The sequence below is a fragment of the Amia ocellicauda genome, chromosome 10 (genome assembly GCF_036373705.1).
Source record: "Amia ocellicauda isolate fAmiCal2 chromosome 10, fAmiCal2.hap1, whole genome shotgun sequence".
Lineage (NCBI taxonomy): Eukaryota > Metazoa > Chordata > Actinopteri > Amiiformes > Amiidae > Amia > Amia ocellicauda.
In genome coordinates, this window is record NC_089859.1 from 14,485,766 (window position 1) to 14,511,445 (window position 25,680).

The 25,680-nt window shown below is 38.5% G+C and overlaps 2 protein-coding genes across 16 annotated transcripts in view; one reads left to right on the plus strand and one right to left on the minus strand.

The window, feature by feature from the left end:
• The first annotated feature begins 1,383 nt into the window (after positions 1 to 1,383).
• Positions 1,384 to 20,527, plus strand: tex11 (testis expressed 11). The gene is made up of 29 exons (XM_066715124.1): positions 1,384 to 1,411; positions 1,731 to 1,852; positions 2,112 to 2,196; positions 2,621 to 2,700; positions 2,847 to 2,927; positions 3,202 to 3,321; positions 3,757 to 3,837; positions 4,105 to 4,190; positions 4,526 to 4,583; positions 4,998 to 5,093; positions 5,194 to 5,275; positions 5,389 to 5,467; positions 5,712 to 5,863; positions 6,100 to 6,185; positions 6,408 to 6,545; positions 8,429 to 8,537; positions 8,963 to 9,081; positions 9,214 to 9,299; positions 9,648 to 9,701; positions 9,985 to 10,025; positions 11,257 to 11,343; positions 11,607 to 11,677; positions 12,598 to 12,714; positions 14,000 to 14,072; positions 16,447 to 16,596; positions 16,889 to 16,997; positions 17,622 to 17,742; positions 19,376 to 19,543; positions 19,975 to 20,527. The coding sequence occupies exons 1-29, from the start codon at positions 1,384 to 1,386 to the stop codon at positions 20,044 to 20,046; spliced, it is 2,751 nt and encodes a 916-aa protein (XP_066571221.1). The 3' UTR covers positions 20,047 to 20,527.
• A 1,766-nt stretch (positions 20,528 to 22,293) lies between these two features.
• dlg3 (discs, large homolog 3 (Drosophila)) overlaps positions 22,294 to 25,680 on the minus strand; it is a 94,537-nt gene continuing 91,150 nt past the window's right edge. For all 15 annotated transcript variants that reach the window (XM_066715135.1, XM_066715134.1, XM_066715132.1 and 12 more), the window contains one exon: positions 22,294 to 25,501. In XM_066715135.1, the coding sequence (XP_066571232.1) occupies positions 25,395 to 25,501 (107 nt within the window). In that variant the 3' untranslated portion in view covers positions 22,294 to 25,394. The remainder of the gene's footprint in view (positions 25,502 to 25,680) is intronic.

Sequence of the window (25,680 nt, forward strand, 5' to 3'; positions counted from 1 at the left end):
AACTGTAGGGTCATTCACCATTTTTAAATAAAGAAAGAAAGGCAAAAGGAAGACACAGTTGAACAGAATGCATTCCAATGTGTCTGATATCTACAAAAGAGAGGGGGATTTCTATAGAAATCTACTGTATAATTTCTTTACTGTACAGGAATTGGGAGATTTTATTTTCTTCAGTTTACATTGGAACCTTAAGGCAACAAAGTAGAAAATGGTTTAATATAGCAGTGAACTGATGATCATATTTTATATGTAATTTATTTAAACCATTTACATCAAATGTTCACAAAAATATATTTAGCTTTTGAGTAGTTTCTCTGTAGCTCAATTTGTCAGCATTGATTGGATTATAAGGCCTCGAGCACCCCCTAGCGGGCGATAATAATATGACATTTACAAGCATTTCATTTTGCATCTATTACGTAAATAACAATACCTGGATAATAATTTAAAGCATCTGAATTTACTTTGTGAAAGTACGTTTTTCATAATAAATGACTGAAGATGTAATATTAAATACGGTGTTTCGTGTTATGCAGGTTAGTATCAGAGATAGTCAGTACTTTAGTCGAAATAATGCTTACTAAAGTTAAAGTATTACTTTCCTGAGGTCCCAACAAAACCCATTCCATGTACACCTTAATTTATAGTATATTTATGAGCTGAATATGTTTGTGTACATTATTTGTAATATTGGAGACCCCTACTGCACTGTGCTGAGAGATGCAGTTACAGTTTCAATATTTTTTTAAGAAAAAATGATGCATTGATGTAGTAATTGTACTTAATTCTTGTAAAATTATCACTAACTGAAGGTGGGGCTAGATTACAACCCGATTCAACTATCCAGTAAACTGCCTTTCACGGAGGCCAAATTGTACAATAGTCAGTACAGTACAGTGCTACAATAGATCTGATACAACAGGCGGCAGTAGTGCCAGCACAGTTGCATAGATTACTCTAGGGAGCTGTATGTATGCCTCCAGGACATTGTCTCAGTCACTGTTTTTGGTTGTTTTGTTTGCCGCAAATGAGTTACAAATACTTTATTAACATATAATTAGCAACTAATAAGGAACATGTGTAATAAGGTCCTTGTAAAGCTTTATTCTGTGCCAATAAATGTCTTATTTGGTGATTGTTACGGTGGGTTTAGTGGCGAAACGGTGCAAACAGAATGACGTGTGCGCGCGAGACGACAGGAACCCAACGCGCGGGAAATCGCTCGGCTCGCGCTGAGGCTGTTAACACAACTATAATAAAATATAGATCATTTCAAATATAAACTCGTCTCACATCCCTCTGTTCGCGAAATAAGATACAATTCGGCGGACGTACATTTTAAACAGACCTATAATTTCGGTGTTTTATGTTTGTCTGTGTATCATGGACGATTTCATCTGTAATATGAAAGGTGAGTATGTTTCGTTTATGAATAAAAATAATAATAATGAACTATTAATTATTTCTAAACAAACATTTCTCTGGTTTGTATTCGACACTTTAGTTTAGTTTAGACTATTTTTGTATTGGCGAATTATAAGACGACAAACGGGGCCTACCACATAAGACGCTTCTGAACTTCCCCCGGCCCTCTCTTTCTCCCTCTCTCCCGCTATCTCTAGCTCTCCGTCTTCAGTGTCGAGGGAGATGCGAATCGCACCTTCTTCCATCACAGACACGTTTTCTTTACGGAATATCAGTGCTGGATGTATTTTATTTCTCTTCTGTAGATCTGACCGAGCAGCTGGTACAGAAACAGACCCCGGAAAACGCGAATGACGTCATCGAGAAACTGTTCAGTGAGGCGTCGTGTTTGGATGGCGTCACGTTAGTTACGACGTCAGAGGCTCAGGTACCGAGAGCGACGAAGCGGCCCCGGATACAGTCTTTCTATCTGTTGTATTGAGAAGTGGATTGGGATTCGTATAGTATTGAAACTGGTTCATGTTTATTCGGATAAGAGTAGTATGAGTGCCACGGGGAAGTCACAAAATCAGGGGGTTCACTGTTGCTCTGCAATTCAAATATAAATGTATGTCGGCTGATTGGATTAAGTAAATGCACTTCTAAGCTACATTCATTTTCAGAGGTTGTATATTGTCATGCCATAGGTGGAAGACTGTGCCATAAAACTGTGGAACTGGGCAGTAACCAAACATGTGGGCACAGCCATCACTGAGGAGCAGAGGGCAAAAGGTTACTTTTTTGAAATTGTCATTCTAAATCAATATTATATCAAACTACCCATATACTCTCTTTATTGTTGTATGGTTTTTAATCAGTGAAGTGAAACAGCTGAGCAATGAAGCTTTCCTAATTCATGATGAAATGCTTCCTAATAACAAAATCGCTGAAACAACGTGACCTTTGTTTCTATACTTCTGACCTCAAACACGTTTAAACATTGCACTTTTTTTGATGTTTAGCTTTTTTTGATTTGACTGCATATTTAGACAATCCAATCAGTATCTGAAACATGCTTAAATCCTTAACCCACCTCTGGAGTATGCTAGTGTCTACTGAAAAGAGCATACTCTATCATCAACATGTCTATTTGCATTTTATTAAATTACACTTTTTGTTTGGGCTCTTGTCCCGATCCCGTTATGATATGTTTTAGTACGCCACGTGGCCTGCAGATTGGCGTATGCATATGAGACCAAAGACCCATCGGAGGGAGCCATTCGTAGGCAGATTCTAGTGAGTCACTCCATTTACCTGTAGATCTGTGTATTGCATGACTCATGGGGTTTTGCGCTTTCTAGACAGCATGCACATTCATAAAATACAACATTGTAGGTTAAAATAAGTATACTGTTATTAATATGTTATTTGCTTAATTGCAGATGGCCATTAAGACTGGAAGAACATGGCTAGACAGTAAGAAACCCGACCTGGCTGATGTCTTCTTCAGTCTCTCTGTCAAAGTAAGTCTGTTATGAATTTGCAACTACTCTACGCTCTCAGAATTAATGTCAATCTTTAATAGAAAAAAAATGTTGTGCATAAAGGTTATTATGGATTATTGTCTTGGTAGAATTATGACTATATTATGTAGCCAGTCAAAGCAGCTTAGAAAGCATGGCCAACCATAGCGCCTGTTAAGCCTCTCTGTATCTGTATCAGCCAGACAGACACATTTTTGTTCCCTGTGTAGTGGTATTTTGATATTTTCAAAAGCATAAAATTATGATATTTCAGAGCCTAGAGGTATTGTACAGCAGACTGATAGCCCGGGGTGATGGAAAGGCAGATATAAACATTGCTAAAACAGATGTGGAAAAGGACCTTTTCAGAGTGCACTCCTATCAGGCTGAGTCTGTATGTATTTCTGCTATAATGGATACAGGTTTTTCAAGGTTACATTTTTTTTTCTCAAGGCAGCAGAGTTTTTCCATTTGTTTTATGTAACATGTCCCTAATTAATATAAGAGACACTAAGAATGTTGTTTTGTTTCTGTTATTACAGATTAGATATAACGTCCAGTTCTGTATAGATTCTTTACTTTCTTAATGCCATGAGCAAAAGTGTGACAGGGTTGTAAATTACAAAGCAATAGAATCTGGTAAACTATTTGATAAAACAATTCAGCGATTCCCTATTAATATACATGAAGCTGCCTCAAAACTAGTTGCTAGTTACAGATAAGTCATCCCTTAGGACTGCTGAAACTTATTGGACACCTAGTTATAATAATTGTAAAAAAGAAAATACACCAGTTTTAACCTGTATTAACCGAAGGCTTCTCCTTCAAGGCAGTGGTACAGGGGAACCACCAGGAGGCAGTGTCCTGTATGCAGCGCTGCAAGGACATGCTGCTTCGGCTGCCGAAGGAGGTATGGCAACCAACAGAAACACTACTTTAATTTATTCATTTTCAGGTTAATAGATTTGCTCCACTTAGAATTATGAATATTACTGCACTGTATTATGCCTCTAATGTAAGCAGATGTTATAAATTAAGCTTTTTGATCTATCACATACTGAAAACATAATCTGTGCAACAAAAGTATACTGTTCTGAGCTGTACTAACAGTCTGAACATAAATCTTCATAGCACAACTATTGAAATACAAACAATTACCATGCCTTTGTTATTTTAGACTGGATATCTCTCCCTTTTGTGTTACAATTTTGGTGTGGACACTTATAAGCTAAAAAAGTTTGAGAAAAGTTCTTTTTGGCTAAGGTAAGTATTTTTCTATATCATCTAGTAGTATTTTACATTTTCGTATTTTAGATTACCAAGACAGTAGGACAAAAGATTTGGGTATCGTACAGGGAAATGTAATGATGCCCTTGTCAATCAAGCCAAAGTCAACAATGTAAAACTAGAATTTAAAGTATCTGAAGATTCTGTGTCTGTATGTGACAGTACTTTTTGAAGGATATATAACTGGATATATATTATTGTATACAGGGGCGTGTCTAGGGGGTGGCCTGAGGTGGCTGCAGCCTCCCCTGGAATGAGGCTTTCCTTAATTGCAGTTCTGCTTAAACTAATCTGGACTGTTATCTTTTCAGCCAGAGTTATGACATAGGGAAAATGGATAAAAAATATTCCCCGGGGGCTGCAGTGCAGGTAACGGAGTGCGCAGATATAATCGTTTCATTTTAAGACAATGCTGGAGAAGATTCGAGAGTAGTTTCAGTTTCTTTGAATTCCTTTCACAGAATTGTACACATATTTGTTGATCGTATTCTTCCCGGTGTTAATCAAGACCTATACGAATAAGTAATTACTTTAGGTTGTATTTTAAACTGTCTTTAATCTACAGCAACGATTAGTGGATGTATATTGATGTGGATTGAATGCATCTCCCCCAGTGATTTTTAAATAGATAAAACAATATATCCTTAGGAAGATTTGCTAAAGATCCTGTATCTTCATATATAGATACACTGACATTTCTTACAAGGCAGAAAGCTACTCCACTTTATGTTGTTTGAAATTTTGTGTTTTTATGTACCGCATCCTAGTCATTTTCTTCATTAGGCCAAAGTCCTGAGACTCCTAGCTACTGTTTATTTTGAATGGGATTGTAAGCAGTTCCAGGAAAAGGCCCTCAATGCAGTCACCTTAGCAAACAAGGTAGAGGCTATAATTCATTTTTTTAAACTTATTTAATTGTTTTTTCATTTTAGAAGATACAGCCCAGATTGTTTATTTTTCTTTCTTGATTTACGTGTAGGAAAATGTGCATGCTGCAGGCATCTACCTAAAAATCCAGATCCTTCTGAAGAGTGGAGCTCAGGATGAATCAATGAAAGCAGGTAAGCTGTTTTATTGTTCTAACTACATAAATACAGAATAAAGTGCTGTGAAGATAGAGCTCTCATTTCAATTGCATATTTGACTGTTTTTTTTCTTCCCCTTTTACAATTAGCAATAACTGCGCTTCTTGATGTAGAGGTTCCTCTTGAGCTGTGTCTGAGCACTGTGAAAGTGCTAATGGCTGAAGACAGGTACTTTCAAGGACTTTCTTCCTTCAGTGCTTGTAATTAAAGCTAGTAAGGACTTTTCTTATTAGATGACAGTACTTATACATCAGTTTAGACTCTTACACATATATGTGGATCTGTATATTTGTAGATGCATGCAAACAAAATATTATATATAATATGTAATAAGAGCTAAACGCTTGTCACCTTATCCTTATTTTGTTTACCTTCTTTTGCGTATAACTGGAGCATTTCCCCTTGCTTGCAGAGAGGCACTAGCATTTGAGTTCCTGAAGAGGGTGATCAAGCACTACGAGACATCTCCCGAGCTGGGCAGCGCCCTGGTGCTGCACATAGAGCTGCTACTGCAGAGAGGGAAGGAGCTGCTGGGGAAGCAAAAGATAGGGGACGTCATCACAGGCACTGTTTGATTGATAGTTTTCATGTCTCTGTGCGAATGGGCAGAGGGCAGTGTGACCCACGCATGCCATTACATTTTAGAACACTAAAGAGACCCAGACTTGAAGGAAGTGATCGGATTCCTGGGAGGGCAATTTCAGCATTCTGTAATGGAGCTTAAAATATGTTTATACTGTATATGTGAGTTCTTCAATTAATTTCAAATGCATATTATAAATGTTTGTCATTCCCCTCAGGTCACTACACTGGCAAACAGCTGTCCCCACAGATACTTGGCCATTTACACCTTTTGCTCTGGGACAGAGCTTCCAAAAACTTTGAGGTATGAAACTCAAGCTTAAACACCTTGTGTACACATTAGCCCCTAGTGATTTACAAAATTTAGATGATGTAAGGTCTCCAAACAGAACTCGGCTGAAAATGATGACATATATAATTATAAAATGAACATGGAGTGCAACTTTGTACAAAAGATTAGAATATGAAATGTGTGTGAGGGAAGTTAAAAATGTATTAATTAAATCATTCTCTGTAAAAATGTCAGGCAAGGAACTATTCTGAGTCTCTGCAGTGGTATAACTACTCGCTGAGTTTCTATTCAGCGGGCCAAATGGATCAGAACCTGGCCAAACTGCAGAGGAATCGGGCTTCGTGCTTCCTACATCTCCAGCAGCTAGACAAGGTACTGCTGGGCTTCACTCTGCCATAGGAGCAGCTGTTTCCAGCTGTGAAAATGTCTTACCTGGGCAAATCTGTACAGCAGGCTATGACCAAATTACAGTTTACAAATTAAAGCATTGTTATATATAAAAAAAAAATATATATATATATATATATATATATATATATATATACCGTAAAACATCAATTGAACACCCCCAGCGTTTATTCCAAATAACTGCAAGAAGCCCAATTGGAGACCTGCAATTGTAGGAGACCGGCGTTTGTATTAAATATTTATAAACAAAAAGACATTGCGGACTCATTATTTTTAAATCTTTCCAAAGATGCAAACAAATCACATTCAATGTATGGTGAACTATATACTGGATTGAAAACAAGATACTGGTTATTCTGTTAGCAGTGTAAGATGCAATATACTTTGAACTCTCGTTAAATAAACAAAAAGCACTTCAACAAAACTGTGGAAATAAGCTTTAAACCAAACCATCAACATTATACTTCATTAATGCATTGTTTATGTCGCAATTGCCAGTTCAATCACTACAATTAACAGCAATAAAAATATACAGCTATATATGTGTGTGTGTATCTATATATATTTATTTATATATACACTACTGTGCAAAAGTTTTAGGCAGGTGTGAAAAAATGCTGTAAAGTAATAATGCTTTAACTAAATAATGTAATAATGCTTAACTAAATGCAACGTGAGTGAACAGAAGAAAAATCTACATCAAATCAATATTTGCCAAAACAGCATCAAGGATCAAGGGGGTGCTGATGGTAAAAACTTGTGAGAGTGGTGGGGGGGACGGGGGGTTGTAAAAACTGCAGAAAGCAGGGGGGGTGCACACGGTATAGGCGTGGGAGAGCGGGTGTGGGGGGTTGGGTGGTGCCGAAGTGCGGAGCATTTTGCCGTGGACCTGCTACGACTCTCTCGCACATTTTTCTATTTGTGTGTAAAATTGCTCATATACCTTGGTCTTTGTTCTAATGTATAGATTTCTAGAACAGTCATTTTCTTTTTAGACAGTACTTGTAATTTAGTCTTTTACTCTCTTGTAAGATTGCACTTTACAACGTTTTTTCATACTACTTGCCTTTCGTTACTTGTACTCGTATTGTTATTTTGATTTCCCATTTGCTCCCTTTCCCTTGGCCCTTGACTGTCACCTAACATTTCATCTGCTCTCAGCTCTTACAATCCAGGATGTAAGACCTCATATATTGCATACACTTGTGTAAATTGGAATTTGTAAAATGTATTATGCTTTGAATTGCACTGTATTATGTAAATTGGTATTTGTAATGTTTTATGCCTTGAACTGCACTGTATTTTTGCACTTTATATTATATTATCTTATATTTTGTAAGTCGCCCTGGATAAGGGTGTCTGCTAAGAAATTAATAATAATAATAATAATAATAATAATAATAATAATAATAATAATAATAATATTTTTCCTTTATTCTCCCTTATTCTAATTTATTTTTAGAATGTTTGATTTGTGGTTGTTATTCATGATGAAAATTAATGTTAAGTTTATTATGTAAAGTGTAAAAATGTAAATGTCCTGCCTTCAGTGCATATTTAACACACTGTCTCTCTGACAGGGAGAGATTTGAGGGATCAATGCTAGAAAATGTCTGTTTTGCATGCTAACAAAAAAATAGTAAATATCGGCAGATATATCGGTAATTGGGAAATTTTGCTTCCCAATTATCGGTATCGGACCCAAAAAACCTGTATCGGTCAGGCTCTAGTATTAATATTGATAAATTAGCTTCATATATTAGCTGTTCATATATTTTCAGATCTTTGTTCAGTTTTTTTTTTTTAATGCAATTTCTGTTTAATTTCTATTTCTTTCTGTCTATTAGGCTAAGGAGGCTATAAAAGAAGCTGAGAGGTGTGACCCAGAGAGTATTTTCACACAGTTCAGTGTGTACAAGATTGCTATTCTTGAGAACAACACAGAGAGAGGTAGTGGTGTTTAATAATAAGACAGGAGCACAAACTCTTTACAATTGAACATATTAAAGTAATGAATAATGCTTTCAAACATACTTTTTATAGGAGAAAAAATGTAAAATGTAGGGAATAAATAGGACCAAACCATGAGATTCAATACATTTGTTTATTTCCAGATTGTATTTCAAACCCCCCTCAAAAACAGAGAGAATATTTTACTTTACTTATTTTTCAAGTATTTAGTGAGCTGTCTCCTGACAGTTTTCGAAGATCATTCATTTGCTGAATGTGTGAAACATGGTAAGAACAGGAAGTTTAACAAATACTTCCAACCATACCTAGAGGCAGAGCAGGGTGGACTTACTGCACTTCATTTAACCTGCAAGATGGATCTGTCATAGGGCTTGTTTAGGCTTGCTGTCTGTCTGTGTTTGTAGCTTTAGAGGCTGTCAAAACAATGGGGAAACTGGCAGAGAATCCCATTCAAAATGAGAACAGACTCCTGGTGGCTGAGAATGCAGCCTCCAACCTGCTTAGTCTAGCAGCACAGATTGCTCTAGAGGTGAGTTTTTATATGTGCTGTAAGTGCAGCTGGCAGCATGTATTAAAATGCATGTATGCTTCGAATGTATGTGTGTAACAGCATGTGTTAGTTATTTCCCTACATGACTCTCTGTTTCTTTCTTTTTTTCAGAATGAACAGCAAGATGTGGCCATGAAGGCCCTCAGATGTCTGTGTGAGCACTCAGAGGACAGAGGACAGGTCTTCACAGCTCTCAGGCAAGGACTGGTCAATAATTTGGGACAATTAAATAAAAATATTTGCGTTACTGCCCTTGCTGAGAAATTGACCTGTTTTGAAAGTCTGATGACTGATGACTAATTCAGTCGGACAGTTCGAGAGCACTGTGTTTTTATGCAAGCAGCTGAGACAGACAGCACATGAATGTCTCCTGATGTTACTGTCTGGCTACACCTTTGTTTATTCTTTGTTTTCCAGTACTTTGCGACATGCAAGTGTCATTTAAGAGGGAAAATAACCATGTGTTGGTTTAATGTTTATACATTTTTTTTTATTATGGCAACACAGACTCAATGTAATTTATTTATTTATTTTATTATTTTCAGGTGTTTGGTTCGGCTTGTGCTTTCTAAAATGGGAACAACAAATGAAGAAAACAGGTTGGTATAAAATGGTGGAGAAAGAAGACTGATCTGTATGCCTACATTATAAGATAGGTGGCAAACTTCAGCTCACAGACCTTGTTTTACAGAATAAAAAGATGACTCATGCTAACTGCTGACTGAAATATTATTAATGATATTTTTTTAAGTATTTGTTGATGTATTTATTTTGTTTATGAAGCTTGCTATATTAGGGTTTTTACAATATACAATAACAGGGCTATAACAGAATGAAATAATTTTACAATATACAATATTTTCTTACATTTGTCTTCAACAGGGTTACTAATTTGGATGCATTACGGTCTTATCTGAAGATGGGTGTGTATTAATATGTATTTATAAGAACATATACACTGATCAGCCGTAACATTATGAGCACTGACAGGTGAAGTGAATAACACTGATAATCTCATTCTCATGGCACCTGTCAGTGGGTGGGATATATTAGGCAGCAAGTGAACATTTTGTCCTCAAAGTTGATGTGTTAGAATCTGAGGATCTGAGCGGCTTTGACAAGGGCCAAATTGTGATGGCTAGACGACTGGGTCAGAGCATCTCCAAAACTGCAGCTCTTGTGGGGTGTTCCCGGTCTGCAGTGGTCAGTACCTATCAAAAGTGGTCCAAGGAAGGAAAAGCAGTGAACCGGCGACAGGGTCATGGGCGGCCAAGGCTCAATGATGCACGTGGGGAGCGAAGGCTGGCCAGTGTGGTCTGATCCAACAGACGAGCTACTGTAGCTCAAATTGCTGAAAAAGTTAATGCTGGTTCTGATAGAAAGGTGTCAGAACACACAGTGCATCGCAGTTTGTTGCGTATGGGGCTGCGTAGCCGCAGACCAGTCAGGGTGCCCATGCTGACCCCTGTCCACTGCCGAAAGCGCCTACAATGGGCACATATATGGCCTGGTCTGATGAATCATGAGTTCAAGGTGTTGACTTGGCCTCCAAAGTCCCCAGATCTCAATTCAATCGAGCATCAGTGGGATGTGCTGGACAAACAAGTCTGATCCATGGAGGCCCCACCTCGCAGCTTACAGGACTTAAAGGATCTGCTGCTAACGTCTTGGTGCCAGATACCACAGCACACCTTCAGAGGTCTAGTGGAGTCCATGCCTCGACGGGTCAGGGCTGTTTTGGCGGCAAAAGGGGGACCTACACAATATTAGGCAGGTGGTCATAATGTTATGGCTGATCAGTGTAGTTCAGATTTTGATTTGCATCTGTGTCCTGTTAGATTTTTTTTTTAGTATTGGTTGGATTAATTCATTATGTAATAAGTATGGTGTCATTTCTCTCTAATCAGTGCTGCTGTGAGTAAGATGTCCTAATTGAATTCCTGTCACTTTTGATTTATGCTGTATCTTTAGTGCCGTATCTCCAATGCACAGGCCTGTTTTCTAGGATTTTAAAGAAATGTCTGTTGCAGCATAGGTAGTTACGGGTTAAAAGGGAATCTTAATGATATTTTGATAAGATATTTTATTAATTAATAAAAGGTGTATAAAACATGTACATCCCAAAATGGCTAGACAAAAATCTTTTCCCCACAGCCGTGCAGAAGGTCTCTCAGCTCAGCCCTGCGGAGGGCCTTAGTGCAGAGAAGAAATCTGAAGAGGCAAACTGGTTCAGGAAAATTGGTAAGAAGCTTGCTTCCTGCTAATGTGAGAAGTATTTTAAAAGTTAGTAAAACCACTTGTTTTAGATGTTGTATATAACCTTTTTTTCCTTCAGATTTTGAGACCTCTACTATTTATTTTCTAAGACCAAATGGTGTGCCTGATTTAGAAAGTGAAAACAGATTTATCCACAGTAGTTGAAAATCTGTTTTTTTTTTAATAAGCAAACACTTTGATTACTTTGATGTACAAATAAAGTGCCTTTTCCTATCAAATGTTTACAGCTTGGAACTCAGCCCTACAGTGTGAGAGCTCTCCGGACATGATGAGGGATTTCTTTATGCTTTCGTATCAGGTACATTCCCATTTTTACTAAAAGCTAGAACCCCAGCTCTAGACAACACCCAACTACCCCTAAGCTAACACTCTTCCAGTTTATATTTGCTCAGTAGAAATGCTACCCTAAGGCTAAATGTTCTGTGTAATGTAACCATAACCCTTGCTAAACTGTGGATTAGAATTGAGGTGAAGGCTCTGACCATAGTTATGCTTTGTGTTGGGGCTGTGGTTAAGGTTAGATTACCCAATAATTGTATACTTCTATTATTTTCTTGATTGAAAATCATGAAAGCAAAAACAAATATATATATATATATATATATATATATAAATTATGAGTTATTTAAACCCATGTAAACTGCTTTTAATTAATTTCTCAAAAATTAAACAGGAAAATTGAAACAAACTATATTCTACCTTAAAAATATTCGTGGAACAAGTATATGAAAGTGCTTGGAAGGTCCATCATTTTACATTTAACTTCATGATTGCTGTGTAAGCCAAATTTGTACATATATAAATAGACAGATCCATATTATTAAGGTTTTATAAAATGCAGTTTATTTAAATCATCACTGCTATTACTGTACTTGATTAATGTTATGTGCTACCTATCTTATTAATAAATATATGCACATAGTAGACATTAGCAGAATACACATTTTTAAAAACCTACATTAAAATGAAATATATTTGCAAATAATTAATTTACACCTATGTATTTGAAATGTAACATATATCAAAATGTTGTTGTGTGTGTATGCACACCTACACTTCATAAAGGAATATTTGTTATGATTAGTATTTTTTTCCCCAACTCTTAATTTTGTTACATATTTTTTCCCTTTAATTTATTCAGTTTAATGTCCTTGAGAAAACTGCTTTCTCTCTTTTAACATTATGCTGCAGAGAAAATATTCTGATTTCCATTTGCAGCTTTCCCAGTTCTGCCCATCTGACAAAGCCATTCTCATTGGACAGAAGACCTGCCTCCTCATGGCAGCAGCTGCTAGCCTAGAACTAGGACGGGAGTCTTCTGAACTGTCACAACAGGTTTGCTGATAATAATGTGTTTTTATTTTTTATTTATTTTATTTTATTTTAAGTCAGTTACTTTTTTTCATGTATACCCTCCCAGTTTTGAATTGCCAGTTGTTAATCAACTCAGTTTACTTGTATGATTTCTGTATTAATGCAGGAGGGTTTTTAGGCAACTTGCATCTGTGCTCCAAAACATATGTTCTGCAGCATTGTAGGGCGGACTAATGCAGCTCTCACTAGGCGCATTTACACTGCCATTTCTGATCTGGTAAAATGCGTCGGTAGCATTTGATCAGCATCAGAAATGGCAGTGTAAACGTTCGGCGATCGGATCACATGTACCTCTCAGGGAGACGGTACAGATCCGGATCAAATGCATCTTTAGCATTTGATCCTGGCAGTGTAAACGCTCGACTGGCTCAAGTTCCGGCATGCACTGCTGCGGCGTGTGTTTTAGAGATGGGAGCAGACCCACAGCCTTCAGTGGAGAAGATAAGAGACCCTTCCCTACTTCCCTTATTACAAATAAAATATTGTTAAAATTAACACAAAAAAATATAGAATGGTATTTTAATTTAAAATGCTTCGGCTGCGAAAAGTAACTTATTTTATGTTTGCACAAAATGTTTGTATATGTATTCAAAATGCTTTGGTTGCAAAAAATATGCAAGTATGTTGGTTTCACTAGAATAATTCATAACGAGATAAAAGAACAGTTTTTGATATTGCCGTGTTCTAAAGGACTCATTTAAAATATGCATATAATGAAGTTTGGACTTGCGTGCTGGTGAGCGTACGAGGACCCCTGTGGCGGCTGAAAGCTGATCCTGATCAAATGGCAGTGCAAACGCAACACCACTAATCGTGATCAAATGTTCTGATAAATTTGATCCGGATCAGAAATGGCAGTGTAAATGCACCTACTGACATCATTGGAGGTACAAAAGCCCTGACAGGCTAGAGCAGTTGTGCAACAAGCCAAGGAAACCCTTTCTGACTCAATACCTCCCAACAGTGTACTGTTTGGTGGGGAATCCTGCCCAAAGTTGCCTATGACATACAATAGTCAAAATGCAAACCAATACTATCTGGACTTTTGAGCTCAAGCTACACTCTGAGCAGGGGCTTTTATTTGTTCCTTTGTAGCATGCTAGAGAACTATCTGTTTTTTTGTTTGTTTGTTTGTTTGTTTGTTTGTTTGACCTAGATGTTTACAGGGGTAAACAAATAAGCCATGGAAGTGCTTATCATGGAAATGCATTTTAACGTGAGGGTATTATAACCTTCTCTCCTACAGTCTGAGAGGCTGACCCAGGCACTGGAGCACATACAGGCCTGTTGGGAGATCTGGAAAACACTAAAAGCTTCAGGTAGGCCTCACTTTCAAAGGTGATTTAATCAAGTTTTATTCGCTCTGGTGTGTCATTTTCTACTGTAAATGATTACCTGAATATGCTGCTTATTTTCTTAAATAAATAAACAATAAAGAAATGGCATTTAGTAGGCTAAGGAACTGAAGGGCACATCTCAAATATTTTCTTAATTGGTAACACTGTTGTTCAGGGGTCTACAACCTTTTTTAACTCGAGAGCTACTTTGATAGCTCTGAGATGTCCCGCGAGCGACATGTTGGAGACCCCTGATCCAGTTTAAGGTACACAAATGACAGATTATTATGTATAATATTAATAGCCAAGCTATTAACATTGAATTATGAACTTAACAAGGGTCTATATGTGACATTAGTAGAGAACTAATTGTGGGGCCTTTACATTCTCATTGCTTTATTCAGTATGTTGGTATTGTACATTGAGAAAAACCTGTAGGTATTACAGTGAGGGAAAAAAGTATTTGATCCCCTGCTGATTTTGTACGTTTGCCCACTGACAAAGAAATGATCAGTCTATAATTTTAATGGTAGGTGTATTTTAACAGTGAGAGACAGAATAACAACAACAAAAATCCAGAAAAATGCATTTCAAAAAAGTTATAAATTGATTTGCATGTTAATGAGTGAAATAAGTATTTGATCCCCTATCAATCAGCAAGATTTCTGGCTCCCAGGTGTCTTTTATACAGGTAACGAGCTGAGATTAGAAGCACTCTCTTAAAGGGAGTGCTCCTAATCTCAGCTCGTTACCTGTATAAAAGACACCTGTCCACAGAAGCAATCAATCAATCAGATTCCAAACTCTCCACCATGGCCAAGACCAAAGTCCAAGGATGTCAGGGACAAGATTGTAGACCTACACAAGGCTGGAATGGGCTACAAGACCATCGCCAAGCAGCTTGGTGAGAAGGTGACAACAGTTGGTGCGATTATTCGCAAATGGAAGAAACACAAAATAACGGTCAGTCTCCCTCGGTCTGGGGCTCCATGCAAGATCTCACCTCGTGGAGTTTCAATGATCATGAGAACGGTGAGGAATCAGCCCAGAACTACACGGGAGGATCTTGTTAATGATCTCAAGGCAGCTGGGACCATAGTCACCAAGAAAACAATTGGTAACACACTACGCCGTGAAGGACTGAAATCCTGCAGCGCCCGCAAGGTCCCCCTGCTCAAGAAAGCACATGTACAGGCCCGTCTGAAGTTTGCCAATGAACATCTGAATGATTCAGAGGAGAACTGGGTGAAAGTGTTGTGGTCAGATGAGACCAAAATCGAGCTCTTTGGCATCAACTCAACTTGCCGTGTTTGGAGGAGGAGGAATGACCCCAAGAACACCATCCCCACCGTCAAACATGGAGGTGGAAACATTATGCTTTGGGGGTGTTTTTCTGCTAAGGGGACAGGACAACTGCACCGCATCAAAGGGACGATGGACGGGTCCATGTACCGTCAAATCTTGGGTGAGAACCTCCTTCCCTCAGCCAGGGCATTGAAAATGGGTCGTGGATGGGTATTCCAGCATGACAATGACCCAAAACACAGAGCCAAGGCAACAAAGGAGTGGCTCAAGAAGAAGCACATTAAGGTCCTGGAGTGGCCTAGCCAGTCTCCAGACCTTAATCCCATAGAAAATCTGTGGAGGGAGCTGAAGGTTCGAGTTGCCAAACGTCAGCCTCGAAACCTTAATGACTTGGAGAGGATCTGCAAAGAGGAGTGGGACAAATTCCCTCCTGAGATGTGTGCAAACCTGGTGGCCAACTACAAGAAACGTCTGACCTCTGTGATTGCCAACAAGGGTTTTGCCACCAAGTACTAAGTCGAAGGGGTCAAATACTTATTTCCCTCATTAACATGCAAATCAATTTATAACTTTTTTTGAAATCCATTTTTCTGGATTTTTTTGTTGTTATTCTGTCTCTCTCTGTTAAAATACACCTACCATTAAAATTATAGACTGATCATTTCTTTGTCAGTGGGCAAACGTACAAAATCAGCAGGGGATCAAATACTTTTTTCCCTCACTGTAGATTTATCTTAATCATTTCGTAGGTTCATTGATTTGATATACTTTGTCATCCTGAGACTAAGACAGTAATGTGAGTTGACATAATAAAAAAAGCTGAACAAAGGATCTGGAAAAATAGTAGTTTAATTTAAAGGCTTTTGATAAGTGAAAACCACTTAAAATCTCTGGAGGTAATGCTACACCTAACCATAACTCCAACCCCTACTGATCAAAATGCAGAAAGCCATGGCTAAGTGAATACAACAGAAAGTAGAGATTGGCATTCTGTGTTTTGCGGTAAGGGTTTTAACAAGGTAATTATTTGAAATTTGAAATGTATTTTCAGGGGAGTTCTCCAAGGATCCCACTGACACACTGCTGCTCCTGTATGAGTTTGAAGCTCGAGCCAAACTGAATGATCCCAGACTGGAGACAGTGCTGGAGTCAGTGCTGGAGCTGCAGCAGATTGAAATTAAAACCCTGGAGACCATTGCATGTAAGGAGTTCAACAGGAGTACTTTACACTTACTTTAATTAATACAGTGTGCCATTTGTTTAAAGAATAGAGAAGATTAGCAAGGAGAACCCTTATAGATAAACAGTGTACAGTGTTGAAATACTTATTCCCAGGGGAAAAGGGTAGCATGACGCACTGCCTTTATGGTAAAACAGGTTGGAGTTAAAGCATGCAGCTGGGCTTTTCAGAGGGAAGTATATATGCTGTATATATTTGTAAGTGAATCTTTATCCAAGAAGAAATGCTGATGCGTTGCCTGCTGTTTACCCAGCCTTGGCAATGGAGCCTCCTGCTTATTTCCCCTCCCTGTGTAAGAAGGCCTTGAGGATCGCCTTATCTCTGCACAAGAAACGCCCCGATGCAGACCTGTCATGCTGCAGGTTTGTGGTGGCTGCTCATTCAAAATGCATGTCCATTCCTCTCTGCACATTTGAAAGACAGTTGGAAGTTAAGCTTCAGTTCACTTTCATGATTGATTTTTGGATTTTGAATCTAATTTAAACATAATCCATAAAGACCCAGCACTTTAAAAACTCACCTTTAGATTGTTAAAATAAGTACACCTCTCCTGATATAATGCAACACGTTATAATTTGCATTCGGATATAACACAGTAAAGCAAAAATGGTGTTGAAAGTCGAAACACATTTTAAAACGTTCGGTCTTAAAGTTATAATGTTAGTTTAAATCTGTTGATTACTTTACCTTTTTTAGCTCCATTGTCTATAAGTAAAAACTCCCATCACCAAAATGTTTTTAAACGATTTAATTAACAGTTCATATTACTAACAATCTACATATTACATAGTTGGTAAAGTGACAAAGTGGCCCATGCTCCTATTTGCTAAAAAAACAAAATCCTTTTTTCCATATATCGGGGTTGAGGTGTATATATAAGTACGAATTTAGGGATTAAGTGGATGGAGAGGGGAACACTGTTTATTTGGAGTGATGGATTAAAAGAACAAAATCAAAGATAAGCAGTGGGCTCATTTCATTTTCAGCCAGTGCCTGCACAGCCTGATCCAGCTGTCCCTGCCCACAGGGGTGCTTGAGGTGGAGCCGTGGGTGCTGGAGGAAGTATGGGGGTACTACGAGGAAGCCCTCTTCATCATCGGCAGCGCTGTAAGTCAGCCAAACAGCTGCTAATTACAGGCCGCCGTGATTGATGAGTCAATGAGGTTTGCCTTACTACACAGCACCCGCTTCCTGCTACCAATCAAGCGGAACCAAAAGCATTTCAGCAGAGTAATTACCCACTACTGATGTGCCTGTTTTATCAATGGGCTTCATAACCATTTCAATTAGCAGATGCGGACTCACAGGCTCTTTCCGTGCCATTTGGTTGTCTTGCATATTTCTTGTGTCAGCACTCATTTGAAGCAGGAACTAAAATGTACTTAGAAAGTTCAAATAAATTTAACAAATGAATTGGATGATATTCTAAAATAATTAAAATATTTATTAAAAAAAAATTACAATCCTGTATGAATTTGATATAGAGTATTAGGTTTATACACACACATATCACCATCACCCTATATCGATCCCCTGCTACATGAAGGCCTCCCTAAGATGTTTCCACTTGCTTCAATCTAAAGCTTCTCTTTTGCATGTCACACCTGTTAAGTGTATGATTTTGTCTTCCCATTTTTAATGTGGTCGTCTTCTAGGTCAATGTGGCCAACCCATTGCCATTTTAACATTTCAATCTTTCAATGATGTCACATATTTTGGTTTGGTCTTGTTATTCCAAGCATACATCTTTCCATGCTCCTTTGTGTTGTCCACAAACACACATAAAGTGTCTCAGTAAGGTGTTGGGCACCACGAACCACCAGAACAGCTTCAATGCTCTTGGCACAGATTCTAAGAGTCTCTGGACTGTACTGGAGGGATGAACACCATTCTTCCAATAGATATTCCCTCATTTGGTGTCTGTCTAACATGTTGGTCCAAAATCTCCCATAGGTGTTCAATTGGGTTGAGATCTGGTGGCTGCAAGGCCATAGCATATGATTCACATCATTTTCATACTCATCAAACCATTCAGTGAGCCCTTGTGCCCTGTGGATGGGGGCATTGTCATCCAGGAAGATAGATAGAAATGTTTCACCATAAGATAAAGGTGATAACTGTGTAGTGATTTGCAGTGACCCTTCCCTCTAAGGAGACAAGTGGACCCAAACCATGCCAGGAAAATGCCCCCTACAGCATAACAGAGCCTCTGGACCCCCTCACCGTAGGGGTCAAGCAGTCAGGCCTGTACCGTTCTCTTGGTGTCGCCACACATGCACTCGCCCACTTGTCCAAAACACGAGACAGTTGAGCGTCTTTGTGATTGAAGCTCCTGCCATTCGTGCCCCAATAATGACCCCTCTTTCAAAGATCCTTTCCTCTTTCCATCTTGATCTAAAATCAAGGTCAACTGGCCCTGCTCAGCATGTTTATACATGCCACAGAGCATGATAGGATGTTAATTGCTTAATTGTATCATGCAGTACACCTGTTTAGAGGCATCTGCATTCATTATGTTCCTCCACTCATTTATCCAGGTTTTTCCTTTAATTTGTCACCCATCTGTATATATCAATGCGTTCCGTTTCTGTGTATTCCATTCTGATATTTCAATCTTCATAATTGGAGCAAATTTAGCATCGAGGAACGAAGTTTAAACATTAACACCACCCCCCTCCCCCTGCAAAATAAAATCACCAGCACCTTCAAAATTAAAAGATGCCTAATTTGTGGTGTGCAGCAGGGAGAGTTTCCTGAAGTGGAGATCCTGTGGCTGCTGACCAGGGCTTGGAACACAGGGATCCTACTCTACAGCCTGGCCCAGTACCCAGAGGCCGAGAAATGGTGTGGGCTTGGGATGAGCTTCCTTCGTCACCTGGGCACCCTGCAGGAGAGCTACCAGACACAGGTAAGGTCATCTTTTTTTTAGCAATTACGCCAGTGGTTGATAATTATTTTGTTATTTTTAGGCCTTTTCCCTCTAAATCTATTGTCATTTGTTTCTTTGTACCTAGTTCGTTCACAGTATTTTAGGCCATACATTTTGTATGTTTTTAATTCAAAGTGTTAAACCTGGCATGGCTTTCAGATGGTGATGCTCTCTACTGAAATAATAAGAAAAGGTTTCCAGTTAACATATTCATAAATGAGCTGCAATGTGACATCAGCAGAAACTGAAACTCCATGTGGGCATGTCTGTAAGTCCTGGGTTCATACTTTCATATGGCAACGAGAGTGAGACACCATGGTTCTGTACTTACCTAAGATTGGGAAGAAAAGGTGAAAGGATCATAATCTAGACAAAAAATTGGAACATTTGTATTTTTGTATTTTTTTTAGATGTCAGGTCTCTATGCTGAAGTTCTGGACAGGTTAGACAGAGCTAAGAGAAATCTCATTATCGAGGAATGAGAAGGCAGGTAATCACAGCGAGACCTTGGTCGCTCCGCTGCTCGTCTTCAGTGGGCTCTTCACAGCGTTGTGGTGCTACTGCTGTTCAGCTTGCCTACAGCTATGAAACTAATTCTTTGAGCTCCCCGGGTCCATCAGCTTTACGTCGGATTGTCTTAACCACTAGCAAACACCCCCACATTGTCATTAAAATGTTGGTACTAGAATCAGTTCAGCTCAGAAGTGTAGGTGTTTAAATACCTTAAGTAATAAATGTATTCCGATAACAATTGCATAGTTTAAAAGGATTGCTTTAAAGTATTGCTACAGGTATGATGCATTTACTAGGTCATCTATCTGGCATTTTTGTAAATGAACAGCTGGTACCCCTTTGGACTGAATAGAAAAACAAGCTGAATGGAAAAGTTTTCTTACTGTTGGAAAAACGTGGTGATATTGGTATGAGTTGTTTTCATCCTTATTAAAACAATGCTTTTCAGTGTCCTTGTTTAAATCATTTTATGGCAGAAAAATATTAAAATGACTGATTAAAATGTTCCACTAGGTGGCAGGAGAGCACAGGGAATGACCACAATACCACATTAGTGTTGTATTCATAAATCACTGGGTGTATACTTTATGGTCAGCGAAATGTATGTGCACTTACATAATGTCTGACATTTTGCAGGGGGTGGGACACTAGCTGTAACATCATCTATAGCACCACATGAGGTCCTCCAGTGATGTTACAGTATTGCTCTGAAAAGATTCATCCTCAATCTTATTTTGGAACATCTCCTTTAGCATTCAAATTACCAGCTGCTCAGGTTGTAAAGCCAGGAAATACTGCACTTCCTTCTATCTTGTGCTGTGAAAACAACTCCTGATTGCTCATTGAAATTCAAATTTGGAGGTTGGATTCCCAAAAGATTTATTTAGATGCCTTTAACAACAAGGTTTGGGGAAGGGAATTATTAGTTTTGCCACCCAATCCCCTACTCACATAGATAGTGCTTTGTATTCTCTATGTGTATAAATTGACTTAAGCATAGATGCATCTTTACCTGTACGGTAGCCAGGCCAGAGGTTTAAGCCTCATCCACATGGCCAGGTCATCGGTCCCTCAGCCAAGTGAGTTCAAGCCGAATCTAAATACATTACACTCCATACATCAAAGTCTCATTAGTGTTCGGCCAAAGCTCCTAAAACATGGCAAGATAAAGGGGTTTATTTCAATTGCTACATTGTTAAAGTAGGTCCTTTAAAGCCAGGAAGGCAGATAATCCTGTCTCCGTGGAGCGGGTCTTGTAAAATATGTCTTAGTGCTGCAGTGGGTTTATTTGGCCATTGGTTTGTACTTATTTTGTATGTGTTTGAGTACCAGGGAATGTTTTTTTTTTTTGCCTGTATACATTACTACTATTTAGAATAAATACATATATACATTAGAAAAAGGAGTATGTTAACAAACCATTATGGTGTAGATTTTATATACAAATATATATATTTGAATAAAAATGGGTAAAGCCTGTCTAATCAGCAGTTTCTAGCATACACAAGCCTTCACATCAGAGCTAAACACACATGCTAAGACACAGACCACCTAAAGAAGGCCACCTCACAGCCAGAAAGCACAGAATGTATTCTAGGGAAAATATTTTTTACAGTTGATGCACAGTAACTGATTGTCAGTATCGATTCCAAAAATCAAGTATGGAGTTAGTAATAACAAACGCCATGTATAAATGTTCAAGGATGTGTATTGCTCAATCTTCAGAGGATTTCTTACACACTTTTCTCTTTTGAGATCACCGAGCAGACATAGCATGTGGGTGTACAGATGCCCTCCATGTTGATACAAATTACCATCAAGTGTGAAATTACAGTGGAGCATTGCTCAGAGGACTGCTTCCTCCAATTTATTATTCATGAGCTTTGCGTTTTTGATTACTGGAGAAAAAAAAAAAAATCACCTAAAATGTCTTGGAATAGTTAGTTTGTGAAGTGCAAACAATGTTATCGCTGTCATCTATGAAAGAGCCTTGATGAATCCAGCAATCAAGTCTACACATTCTACACACAAACATTAAATATACCCCATCGTCACACTGCAAATCTGTGGAAATCTAATATCTGAAGGTAGCCATCGTTGCACAAAACTCACAAAAAAGCGCATTTTCACAGGGAAGTAAACAAAACATCCCCAGGTTTAAGTTCAAACAGCCCTTTGACAATAAGTGACCTGCTACAGAGGCGAAAAAAACAAAGTAAATTGAAACAATGACCAATATAGTCACATATTTTATTATTTTTTTTTAAATACTTTCGTCCATTCAAAAAAAAAGGACTACCTTTCTCCGTGGCCAGTAGACTGTCTGATAACCTTGACTTCAGGGACTGGTTTCACCTGTGCCCAGTGAAAGGACGTCCCCAGTATTGTAACAGAGATAGCTGTAGTGTACAATCAAGGGTTGATATTTCAGCAAGCAGTTACTGGACAGGTGTAGCGTCAATTCAGCCTTACACTCTCAAAATCCAAAATGACACAAATTAAAAAAAAAAAAAAAAAGGGAAAATAAAAATCCGAAAAATAAACAAAAATCTGGACCAAAGACTTACACCCTCACAAAATAAATACAAAGGCATTAGATTCAATCTCAGAGCACAGTACCCCTCAAAAATATTCTTTGGGCTTTATTGACAGGGCCAACTGCAAGATAAATACCAGAGACAAGTTATTAACAGTCAGCTATGGTTAAAACTCAGTATTTTTCTATCTAGTTCAGTGGGTTCTGTAAGTTGTATTTTATAGACATAATATAGACTTGTAGGTCAGATACTACCTGCCACATTTTTTTAATTTTATAAATCTCTGTACCCAAACAAGAGTTAGACAAGATATGATGAGCAGACAGACCCTGATTTTAGGAACTCAAATCCCATCAGGTCAGAAGCTGTTGAGCAGAAGGTGGCTTGGGTTCTGATGTATGGAGAATACCAACAATACAGCACATGGTTTTATAGACGGTCCTCTTCGGAAATTAAAGTCTCCCCACTTACCTGTCATTTGTGTTCTATAAAATTATCCAGGCATCCTGGTTCTCACACATGCAGTGAACCACAAGTGAGGGGCTCTTTGCTGGATATTTACAGCTACAATAACCTTTGAAACAGTCTGTAAGCAGTTTATAATGGCTCTGTTCCCTTTCGTTTAATTCCCTGAACTCTGTTAACTTAAGTTGCAGCTGGTTTTGTAGAGGTGTCTGGCAGGTTGACACGCCTGTTCAGAAATTGCCTGCAGATAGAGGTGCCGGGGGTCTGAATACCCAGCATGCTCACTGCTCCTGAAGATGGGTACAAAGTGAGTTCAGCTACTTATAATGCACTGGAGTGACACTTCTGGGACAAGAGTGAGAGACGAGACCTTCTGGAAACCTCCCATAATGTGTACAGAAACAGATCAGTGCTGATCATCAGGGTGTCAGAAGAGGCTGGGCGGGGGGGTTCACTCTGACTGGGATACCCAAGGTGACCTGCAAGCATCATGGTTTTATTTCTCTGCATGTACTACAGGCCCAAATCACCCCCCCCACCACACACACACACACACACACACACACAAACCAACAGCTTGTTTTCTCACTATAACCGATGCTGTCTGAGAGAAACAAATCCTACTCGTGTTCCACAGCTACGGCCAATTCGATCCGTTACAGCCCCTCCCTGCACTGAATAGAAATAAATAAAATAAAAAGTTGATGTTCTATCCAAACAGTAGCCCCTCTAGTCACTACAATGACAGGTTTCTGTATGTGAGATTCCTGAGCTGGCCAATCTAACCCCTGCCAAGGGTCCCTACACAGTGGATACAAATTTTAAAATAAATAAAATAATTTCTGTCTGACACTTAAACAAATGGGATCTTTTTATGTTTGGCCAAGGTGGTGGAGTCGGGGAAAAAGGTTCTAAAGTACAAACAGGCCCTCATCTTTCAATTATTGAGAAAAGCAAAAATAAAAACAAAAACACCCCCCACCAATATTACTTTTTTTTTTCTACCCGTTTTCATGCTGCCCTCCAAAGCAGCTTACAGGAAAAGGACCACAAACTATTCTGTCTGAAAATCACTTTTGAAGGCAGAGAGCGTGTGAATGGGTAGTCTGCATCTCTTGAACACTGGAGATCATCATTAAAAATGCCAGCATACGGTGGTTTCAATCCCATCCACTAAATTCAAGCCATCAACAGCAAAAAGTGACAGCCTCCCCCTCCCCCGAATACAAAGTCGCTTCTTCCTCTCTGGAGAGGCAATTGGGTCTGAAAACAAATCCATTGACGAGGGCAAGATGGCATCCTGTTCCTCTTAGAGAAGTTAAAACTTCCGTTTGTAGGAAGCTCAATCCCCCATTAAAAGCACTAGCAACAGCTTGCTATTCTAACTATTTATTTATAGATTATTATTTTTATTTTTTTTAAGTAAGGCAGTTTGGTATTTTGCAGGGCCCCCAGTTACACGTCTCTACCTCCTTCCTTTATATCCAGAGCAGCTTCTAAAAATGAATCCTAATAAAATCAGACAGCCCTCCATGCAGACAATTTTCATGATGTGTAAAACAACATGTAATTTTAATATGTAGTAAAATCATCTCTCCATAGGATTTGTTTTTTTAATCTTGCGGTTCAATAATATAAATGTATAGATTCATATCCCATTTTTTCCCTTTCTTCCCACCTCCTGAGATGAGAGATCATGATTGGCTGCATCACAAACTGCTGGCAGCCAATCAAATAGCGAGCTGGTTTGTGATAATTGTGATCAGCAGTTTGTACTTTTCACCACTGATATTTAAATTAGAAACACTGGAAAAGATTCCTTGAATAGAAGAGTACCACCAGGGGGGTTGACTTGTAACTAGTCCTTATAGAAAAACCTCATTGGTCTTTGCTGCTCACCTTCCATGTCTTTAATACAAGTTTATAAACATTTACAAATCCTTCCAACTTGTATGATTTCTTTTCCCCGGCAACTTCTCCAAATTCCTCTCCTCACAAGCGCTTTTATAAGACATTCTGATCTTCTATGTCCCTCCGTAGACAAGAACAGATTCTCAATTTTCCTTTTCTGTTTTAAATGATTAAAAATTCATTTGGAATGACATTTCCAGTCTTTGATGGAATTGCAGAAAAACTCATGCAGGGATGCGCACAGTCACGGTAATGGTGATTAAGACTTCTTTTTTGTTTTTTTTGTTTTTTTAAAGAGTAACAGAATGATGACAATAAAACTCGATATGCAACAGATCTGTAAAAAGGGAGGGATCGGACTTCATAGGGGTAGATCGACTCCGCTTGGAAGCAGGTACGGGCGCTCAGAGTTTTTCCGAGGAAGGGATCCAGATGTAGGGACCAGACTGTTCCTCAATTATCAGTTTTATTTTGTTGTAGATTTCTTCTAGCGAGTCGCCCTGTACGATGGCTGTTGACAGAGAGGTAAAAGGAGAACTTAGGTGACTCTTATTAATTCAATTCCATTTTATCTCATGCCACGTGAGTGAAGTATGAAGAAAGTTATGAAGAAATTCAACATTAAAATTTATACCAGCCAACCCCACCATCTACCAAGTTATGTTAATTAAAAAGCCCTAAGTCAAAAGA

Excerpts from the sequence above, each read along its gene's own strand:
- tex11 (XM_066715124.1), top strand. The coding sequence starts at position 1,384 with ATGGACGATTTCATCTGTAATATGAAAG. Across the intron at positions 10,026-11,256 it reads ACGGTCTTATCTGAAGATGG|CCGTGCAGAAGGTCTCTCAG; the intron begins GTGTGTATTAAT and ends TTTTCCCCACAG. Across the intron at positions 16,998-17,621 it reads GCAGACCTGTCATGCTGCAG|CCAGTGCCTGCACAGCCTGA; the intron begins GTTTGTGGTGGC and ends TTTCATTTTCAG.